The sequence below is a fragment of the Triticum aestivum genome, chromosome 6B (assembly GCF_018294505.1).
Source record: "Triticum aestivum cultivar Chinese Spring chromosome 6B, IWGSC CS RefSeq v2.1, whole genome shotgun sequence".
NCBI classification, from domain to species: domain Eukaryota; kingdom Viridiplantae; phylum Streptophyta; class Magnoliopsida; order Poales; family Poaceae; genus Triticum; species Triticum aestivum.
In genome coordinates, this window is record NC_057810.1 from 162,576,370 (window position 1) to 162,585,926 (window position 9,557).

Genomic DNA, 9,557 nt, shown 5'->3' on the forward strand with positions numbered 1-9,557 from the left:
AAAAAAAGACAATCTTGTCTCCTCCGCCCCTACCGCCACCGTACGCGCGCCGCCTCGTCGCGTCGCACGCTCTCTTCCACCCAAGGGCGCGGCTGGGACTATCCCTCCGGCGCAATGACGTCCTTTGGGAGTCGTCGTGGGAAACGTTATGCTGCCGTGTCGGCAGCAGCGCGACGCGCTAAGGCTGTTCGGCGAAATGCCGACCCGGTTGATGTTTCTTGGCCAGCAGCCGCGCCCATGGCCCCTTAATCCGGTCGGGCAGGACAGCTTGTTGATCAAGCTGAGGGCACGTTTTTTCCGTGTACGTGTATGTGCTGTGGAGGGCGAATCTGCGTGCTGCAAAATAAGGTCTGTGGTCTCTTGAATGCGCGACATGGTTGGTGCTTCTGTTCGCCATTCCTCTCTGCTCTGATAGTCGCTCTGTATCTGTATAACATCCTAGTTGTATTTGTTAGATTCCAAGCTTGCTTGGACCAAAACATCGGTATATCTACCAATCCAACTCTGGTGGTTTCCTGCTATTCCCTTAATCTGAAACAAACAGCTGACAACACGTAGTATCTGCACTTGATGTTGATGGAAACCATTTTTACTCTCACTGAACGAACAAGGCAATCGTCTTACTTGTTTATTCCTTTTCCCACTCCTGTGAAGCTTGAACATACATAACACTTCAAGAAACACCATAAAGGAAGATGAACTAGGAAAAAGGCTTTCCCCAAAAAGTACATTAATTCAAAATGGCAATCTGTTGGGTGCTCTACAAAAATAAACTGTAAGGCTAGTCAAAACTCAGAATTCCTACTTATAGTGAAGCTGGGAAAACTACATCTACCCTGTGCACCAAAAGTACAATATTATCTGTCATGTGAAATTCATCCAACGTGGCTGACAGCTTCTATACTGGCCAGGCAGGAGACTACTTCTGTGATATCTGGCCTCCTGACTTGATTGTTATCAACACATTTGCAAGCAGTTTCAAACACCTTCAGCATTTGCTCTTCATACCCTGCTCCTTGAAGTGTTGGATCAAATACCTCAGTCTGCTTACCCTCAGACCTCATCTGTAGAACCCATGGGACAAGTTCTTTTGATGTAGACAGAACAGGAATAGGTCGCCTTCCTGTGAGCAGCTCAAGGAGGACTACCCCAAAACTGTATATATCACCTCTCAACGTAGCAACCCATGCTTGCCCATACTCGGGGGGAATGTAACCCATAGTGCCAACCAACTCAGTAGTAACATGAGTTTTATTGGGAAGGATCAATCTGGCTAGCCCAAAATCTGCAACATAAGCTTTGAATTCTTTGTCCAGCAGGATGTTACTGGATTTGATGTCACGGTGGACAATTTGAGGTTTGCAGACATCATGGATATATGAAAGGCCCAGGCTTGCTCCTTGTGCAATCTTGAGCCGAGTTGGCCAGTGAAGAAATGAGCTAGCGTCATCATCCCTGTTATGAAGCCAATCATCCAGGCTGCCATTCTCCATGTAGGAATATATGAGGAGCCTTGAGTTTCCATGGACGCAGTAACCCCACAGAGGTACAAGATTTTCATGTTGTGCCATGGAGAGTGCATCAACCTCTGCACTGAACTCCCTTTCCATCAGACACATTTCACCGCTGAGCTTTTTGATTGCCAGCTTGGTGCCATCAGGTAGCTCTGCCTTGTAGACTAATCCATAACCTCCACATCCGATGATGTTCTCCTTGTCAAAGTTGTTTGTAGCTTTCAGAATATCAGTGAATTTGAGCATGTTTTCTTCTTCCTTGCCTTGTGGCATCCACATAACCACCAATGTTTGCTCTGAACTTGAGTGGATTGAAGTTGCTTCAACATCTCCGTTACTCCCCCTTCCATTTTTTATTGTCAAGCTCTTCATCCTGATTAACACAAGGAAACGTCCCAGCAACAGAAGAACAGCGATGCCCCCAAAGAACACACCAAATGTAATTGGGAGAGTGTCCTTCTTATCCCGATGTTTTTTGGAGATAAGAGGTGTTGGAGCTGAACCACATTTGTGAGTTAGCAGAGAGCCACACAGCTTTGGATTCCCAATATAACTAGAATTCTGAAATGTATTAAACTGGCCTCCAGATGGAATAGGCCCTTCTAGGTCATTGTTAGAAATGTTGAATGCTGAAAGGAAGTGCAGGCTGTTTAATGCAGCTGGGATTGCACCTGTGAGATCATTGTTGGACAAGTCGAGCACCTGCAGGTTTGTGAGATTGCATACTGTTTGTGGGATCCATCCTGTCAAGGCGTTGAAACTGAAATTGAGAGAAAAGAGGGCTTTCAAGTGACCGATCTCCAAGGGGATCTCACCAGTGAATGTATTATTGCTTAGATCTAGCACTTTAGGGAAAGCAATGGGTATGCGGTATTGAAGTGATGGATCTGTATAAACAGGCAACTCAAAGACACTTGGGTCTAGCTGAGTTTCAGTCCCTGACATTAGCATTGGCATATTCATCAGTGTTGTTGGAATTCTCCCTGTGAGTCTGTTGTTTGATATATCTAGGTAAAAGAGTTTGCTTAGGGTTTCAATCCAAGCTGGTATTGATCCATTGAGTTTGTTTTGATGTAAGTCTAACAGCTCTAAATTTGCAAGGCTCGAAATCCAAACAGGTATGTTTCCAGTCAAGTAACATCCCGAGATGCCCAAAACCCGAAGATTCACAAAACCATCAATTTTGTCATCCTCTGGCATGATCTCTTCCCTGAAGTTGACAGCCATAAGCAGGGTGGTAAGGTTCCGGCAGTTCTTAAGGATGTGAAGTGTATTTGTGATGTTATTGAAATGATTGTTTGTAATTGAGATGAAGGTGAGGTACTTCAGCTTGCCCATTCGTGGTGACAGCTGCCCACTGAAGTTGTTCTCAGCTAACCGTAGTGCAGTCAGATTGATGCAAGAGTATATGCTTTCTGGAACTGTGCCGGTGAAGTTGTTGAAGTAAACATCTAATGTCTTTAGATTTGGCAGGTTGGAGAAATTGACCTTGCCGAGCTGTCCACTGAAATTGTTTTTCTTGAGATCAATTGCTACGAGATTCGTGCAGTTGCTTAGAGCTGATGGCAGCTCCCCTGACAAATTGTTGTTGTCCAAATGGAACTCCTCCAGTTTCTTGAGCTGGCCTATGGAATCTGGAATCTTGCCACTGAAGTTGTTCCCTCCAAGATCAAGTGCTACTAGATTTCTGAGCTTGGTTATGTGCACACCATCAAGAACTCCATTTAAATGATTATTACGAAAAGACAGGTATTCCAACAAAGTTGCATTGAAGAGTTCATCTGGGATTTCTCCACTGATGTTGTTGTACCCGGCCCTGAGCTCTCTCAGCTGGGAGCAATGACCAATTTGTTGGGGGATTTTGCCACTCAATTTGTTTAAACACAGGTCAAGCACAGCGAAGGACGGTGAGCTGATACAAAAATAAGTTGGTATGTGCCCTGTAAAGCTGTTGTTACTGGCATTGAGTGCTCTCAGATTCTCCATTGCTTCCCATGTGGTGGATGGAAACTGTCCAGCAAATAAGTTGCTCGAGATGTTGAGTACCTGGAGAGGCCGGGCAGGGGTTGGAGATGCCAGCTTGTGGAGTGTTCCCTTGAGCTGGTTAAAGCTGACATCAAGTATGGTGATGCTGCTGGACGACACCAATTCCAACGGCAGACCACCGGACAGCAAGTTGTGAGAGAGGTTGAGGTACTGCAGCACGGGGAGGTTTCCAAGGGACCCCGAGATGTGCCCCTCAAGGCCTTTTGAAGCCAGCATGATATTGGTGATCATGCTATCTTGCCTGCAGGTGATCCCTCTCCACTTGCAGCAATCGGTGCCATCCTGCCATAAGGTAGCGAGGCCGCCGTCACGCGAGAGCCCAGCAAGGAACCGGCGAAGGGAGGTCTTCTCATGCTCCGTGCAGGAACTGGTCGGAGAGATCAGTAGCACGAGAGCAAGGGCAAGGCAAGGTATGTGCAATTTCTTGCTCTGTGTCTTGTTTGCAAACTGGAGTGTCTGCATGGTTTTCTGGTGAAACTAGGATGAAAACCAGAGCTTATGTTGTGCCCTGGCTGGATAAGACATCAATGGTGCTCTAATCATGAAATACCATGAGGGGGAAAGAAAGCTCTTTCTCCCATTATGTTTTGGTCCTTACAGTCATAGTCAGCACAAAGAAAAAATGGCTGGTTCACACTATGACGTTTCACTCACGGCTGCCTGCTATAATCCACTGACAAATCAATCTCCCAATCTTACTGAAGACTGACCACACAAACTATCGCTTTTGTAGGCATCCACTCGTTCTTTACTCGATCTGTATGTAATTATTACAGCATACCATAGTTTACTTGACCTGACATCACTTGTCTTACCGGCTTCGCTTCACCAAACAAATCTCACCTTTCCTCATTAATACTAACCAAAAAATATCAGTTCTTGATGCATCCTTTTGTGAACAGGAAAAAGTGCGCGTTCGAGAAAGAAACAGTTGGTGAAGATTTTGCAAAGATTCTACTGGCGAGATAGTATGCCAGGAAGATTCTACTGGCTGCGGAGGAGCTCGGGAAAGCTCGTAAATCATGCTGTGTGTGCATTTTTGGTGTGTATATATGTGGGATGGTGATTCTGTTCTGCGGGCTGTAAACCTGTAATACATGGTCCACGGTTTCTTCTCCGCGCGAATACTTTAACAGGTTGGTGCTTCTGTACATTTTCATGTTAATATGTTATGCACGGTGATTTTCTGACATTGCAAAAATCATAGTTGTATTGTGTTGTCGTATCCATTCAATTCATGCGTGGACCAAACATCTGCAGACTGTAGTATCGACCAATCCAACTCAAACTCTGGTGATTTGTAAATCAGTTAATCCGAAGCAAACAGCTGATAGAGCATAGTATAGTATCTGCACTTGAATGCAAAACACTTTTACTGTTTCACTGTGAAAACAAGGCAATCATTTTACTTGTTTATTCTTTATTTACACTCTGGGAAGCTTGAGCATGAATAATGCTTCAAGAAACATCCGAAAGGAAGATGAACTACAAAAAAAAAGCTTTTCTAGAAAAGTAAATTAAGCTCAAAATGACAACCTGTTGGGCGCTGTAAAACCCAACTGTAAGGTTAATAAGAAGTATTGGCTAGCTTTTATGTCCGCAGGTCAGTGTCTATACTGCCCAAGCAGGAGACCACTTCCATGATTGTTGGCCTCCTAAACTGATTATGGTCGACACACTTGCAAGCGGCATCAAAAACTTTCAGTATTTGCTCTTCATACCCTGTTTCTCGAAGTGTTGGATCCAGGACCTCAATCTGCTTGCCCTCGGACCTCATCTGTAGAACCCATGGGACAAGTTCTTTTGTTGTAGACGAAACTGGAACAGGTCGCCTTCCTGTGAGCAGCTCAAGCAGAACTACCCCAAAACTGTATATATCACCTCTCAACGTAGCAACCCATGCTTGCCCATACTCGGGTGGAATGTAACCCATACTGCCGACCAACTCAGTTGTAACATGAGTTTTGTTGGGAAGGATCAATCTGGCTAGCCCAAATTCTGCAACGTAAGCTTTAAATTCTTTGTCCAATAGGATGTTACTGGATCTGATGTCACGGTGTACAATTTGAGGCTTGCAGATATCATGGATATAGGAGAGGCCTAGGCTGGCTCCTCGTGCGATCTTGAGCCGAGTCGGCCAATCAAGAAATGAGCTAGTGCCATCATCTCTGTTATGAAGCCAATCATCCAGGCTGCCATTCTCCATGTAGGAATACATGAGGAGCCTTGAGTTTCCCTGGACGCAGTAACCCCAGAGTGGTACAAGATTTTCATGCTGTGCCATGGAGAGAGCATCAACCTCTGCACTGAATTCCCTTTCCATCAGACACATTTCACCGTTGAGCTTTTTAATTGCCAATTTGGAGCCATCATGTAGCTCTGCCTTGTAGACTAACCCATAGCCTCCACACCCAATGATGTTCTCCTTGTCAGAGTTGTTCGTAGCTTTCAAAATGTCAGAGAATTTGAGCTTGTTTCCTTCTCCCTTGCCTAGTGGCATGTGCATCACTACTAGTGTTTCCTCTGAACTAGAGTAGAATGAAGTCGCTTCAACATCTCCACTATTCTTGCTTCCATTTTTCTCTGTAAAACCCTTCATCTTGACTGAGAGAAGGAGTCGCACCAGCAACAACAGAATAGTAATACCTCCAAAGAACACACCAAATCCAATTGCGAAAGCAAATTTCTTATCTCGTTGTTTTCTGGAGGAGGGGTGTATTGAAGAATCACATTTGTGAGTGAGAATAGAGCCACACAGCTTTGGATTCCCATCGAAACTAGAATTCTGAAATGTATTGAACTGGCCTCCAGATGGAATAGGCCCTTCTAGGTCATTGTTCGAAATGCTGAATGCTGAAAGGAAGTGTAGGCTATTCAATGCAGCTGGGATAGCACCTGTTAGACTGTTGCTGGACAAGTCTAGCACCTGCAAGTTTGTGAGGTTGCAAATCGACAGTGGGATCTGTCCGGATAACTTGTTGAAACTTAAATCAAGTACAACAAGCACTTTCAACTGACCAATCTGTGGGGGAATCACACCAGTGAACTGATTGTTGCTTAGATTCAACACCGTTGGAAAAGATGTAACAACACGGTATTGAAGTGATGGACCACTGTAAACAGGCAACTCAAAGACCCTTGGGTCCCATTGAGTTGCATTTTCAATTGATTTTAGCATTGGCATCTCCATCAAGGTTAATGGGATTTCTCCTGTAAGATTGTTGTTTGACACATCCATAAAGAAGAGATGGCTTAGGGAGTTGATCCAGCCTGGTATCGGTCCAGTGAGTCGATTGCTATTTAAAAGTAAGATCTCCAAATTTGTGAGCCTTGATATCCATAGAGGTATTTTTCCTGACAACTGGCAATATCCGATGTCCAAAATCTGGAGCTTCTCAAAGCCATAAATTCTGTCATTCTCTGGCATGAGCTCTTTCTTGAAGTTTCCGCCGATAAGCAGTGTGGTAAGGTTCCTGCAGCTCTTAAGGATGTGAAGTGCATTTGTGATGTTTCTGAAGGAGTTTGTAGCAAGTGATAAGAAGGTGAGGTGCTTCAGATCAGTTATTCTTGGTGAAAGCTGCCCACCTAATTTGTTACTAGATACCCGCAGTGCTGTCAGATTGCTGCAAGAGTATATGCTTTCTGGAACTGTGCCGTTAAAGAGGTTTAAGTAAACATCCAATGTCTGTAGATTGGGCAGGTTGGAGAAATTGACCTTGGCAAGCTGTCCACTGAAATTGTTGTTCTTGAGGTCAATTGCTATGAGATTCGTGCAGTTGCTTAGAGCTGATGGCAGCTCTCCTGACAATTTGTTGTTGTCCAAATGGAACACCTCCAATTTCTTGAGCTGGCCTATAGAATCTGGAATCTTTCCACTGAATCTGTTCCCTCCAAGATCAAGAGTTACAAGATTTCTGAGGTTGGATATGCGTGTACTATCAAGAGCTCCATGTAAACCATTGTTAGGAAAAGAAAGGTACTCCAGTGTGGCAGTATTGAAGAGTTTATCTGGAAGTGTTCCATTGAGATTGTTGTACCCCGCCCTGAGCTCTCTCAACTTGGAGCAATCACCGATCCGTTTTGGGATGTTGCCAGTGAATTTATTCAAACACAGATCAAGCACAGCGAATGATGGAGAGCTGTTACAGAAATTAGCTGGTATCTGCCCTGTAAAGCTGTTGTTACTGGCGTTGAGTGCTCTCAGATTCTTCATTGCTTCCCATGTGGTGGATGGAAACTGTCCTGCAAATAAGTTGCTCGAGATGTTCAGTACCTGGAGAGGCCGGGCAGGGGTTGGAGATGCCAGCTTGTGGAGTGTTCCCTTGAGCTGGTTAAAGCTAACATCAAGTATAGTGATGCTGTTGGACGACACCAATTCCAACGGCAGACCACCGAACAGCGAGTTGTGAGAGAGGTTGAGGCGCAAGAGGCTGGTGAGGTTGCCAAGGAATGGTGAGATGGTCCCCTCGAGGCCTCGAGAAGCCAGCGAAACATCAGTGACCGTCCTATTAGGACTGCTGCAGATGATCCCTTCCCAATTGCAGCAGTCCTTGTTGCTCAGCCATGTCGTGGCTAGGCCGTTGTCCCGCGAGAGCCCAGCAAGGAACCGACGAAGGGAGGTCTTCTCATGCTCCGTGCAGGAACTGGTCGGAGGGGCCAAGGAGATCAGCAGCACGAGAGCAAGGCTAAGGGAAGGTATGTGCAATTTCTTGCTCTGTGTCTTGTGTGAAAACTGGAGTGTCTGCATGGTTTTCTGGTGAAACTAGGACGGAAACCAGAGCTTATGTTGTGCCATGCCTGGATAAGACATCAATGGTGGTCTATTCATGAATACCATGAGGGGGGAAGAAAGATCTTGCTCCCATTACGCGTTGGTCCTTGCAGTCGTAGTCAGCACAAAGAAAAGAATGGGTGGTTCACACTGTGACGTTTCACTCACGGCTGCCTGCTATAATCCACTGACAAGTCAATTTCCAAATCTTACTGAATACCGACCGCGCAGAATATTCCTCCTTTTGCAGGCGTCCACTCATTCTTGGCCCAGTCTGTCTAGAATTGTTACTTCAAGCAATAATTTAGTTAACCTGACATCACTTGCCTTACCGTTTTCACCAAACAAATCTCAGCTTTTCCCACTAATACTAATGAAAAAAATATATCAGTTCTTGATGCATCCTTTTGTGAACAGGAAAGAGAAGCTGGGCATCCGGGAAAGAAGCAGTCGGTGAAGATTTTGCGAAGATCCAAAGGGCGAGATAGCACGCCGGGAAGATCGTACCGAAAGGCGCTTGCGATCGAGGGCAATCATGGTGGTCTCGGTCAGTTGTGTAGACAAAGGGCAAGTGGAGGGCAGGAAGAAAGTGCAGTTTCCTGGCTTCCTGGCTTAATGGACGGGGTGGGTGGTTGATCCGTGCGGTCTCCTCCATCCTCTTCTTGACCTGGGGCGTTTACTTGCTCCTGTCACGCGTGCGTGCGAGCTTCGTCTGATGTTTACGTTTGCTCTTCTTTTTCTATTCTCCTGGCTCCACTGGCGCACTATTATTGCGGACCGTGGACAGTGACGCTTTGTGACTGTCATCTGAATACTGAAACGGTTCAACTTGGGGTGCTGACAATGGTGATGCAAAATACTCGCTCTGTGAACTAATGTAAGACCATTTAGATCGCTAAGATAGTGATCACGGTCTTATATTAGTTTACAGATGGAGTAGTTTTGTATTAATATTGTTGAATACAACGGTGATGTTGATTAGTTTACAGAGGGAAATATCAGACCGAGACAATTTTCTTAAGGATTTCGATAGCCAGCGAACGTTTGCTGGGAGAGCATGTCAAATCAAACGTTTTTCCATGGCAATTTATGTTGTTCAAGGATGGTAATTTTCTTTGGCAAGCATGTCTAATCCATCCAGTTTATTTTTTTGCTAGGACTTGCCATGCTTGTCAAAGACCATCCTCGCGACAATGTAAGTTGCCATGAAAAATGTTCGATTTGCC

General features: G+C 45.2%; 2 protein-coding genes and 1 long non-coding RNA gene across 3 annotated transcripts; 1 reads left to right on the forward strand and 2 right to left on the reverse strand.

Moving 5' to 3' along the window:
• The first annotated feature begins 6 nt into the window (after positions 1–6).
• On the forward strand, positions 7–9,175 carry LOC123136349 (uncharacterized). The gene is made up of 2 exons (XR_006466813.1): positions 7–348; positions 8,749–9,175. It is a non-coding gene; the product is annotated as an uncharacterized lncRNA (long non-coding RNA).
• On the reverse strand, positions 719–4,022 carry LOC123136348 (tyrosine-sulfated glycopeptide receptor 1). Its single transcript, XM_044555719.1, has one exon. The coding sequence runs from the start codon at positions 4,020–4,022 to the stop codon at positions 876–878; it is 3,147 nt and encodes a 1,048-aa protein (XP_044411654.1). The 3' UTR covers positions 719–875.
• Positions 4,892–8,445, reverse strand: LOC123136346 (tyrosine-sulfated glycopeptide receptor 1). Its single transcript, XM_044555717.1, has one exon. It carries the CDS (start codon positions 8,305–8,307, stop codon positions 5,152–5,154), a length of 3,156 nt encoding a protein of 1,051 aa, XP_044411652.1. The 5' UTR covers positions 8,308–8,445; the 3' UTR covers positions 4,892–5,151.
• Positions 9,176–9,557: the final 382 nt, after the last annotated feature.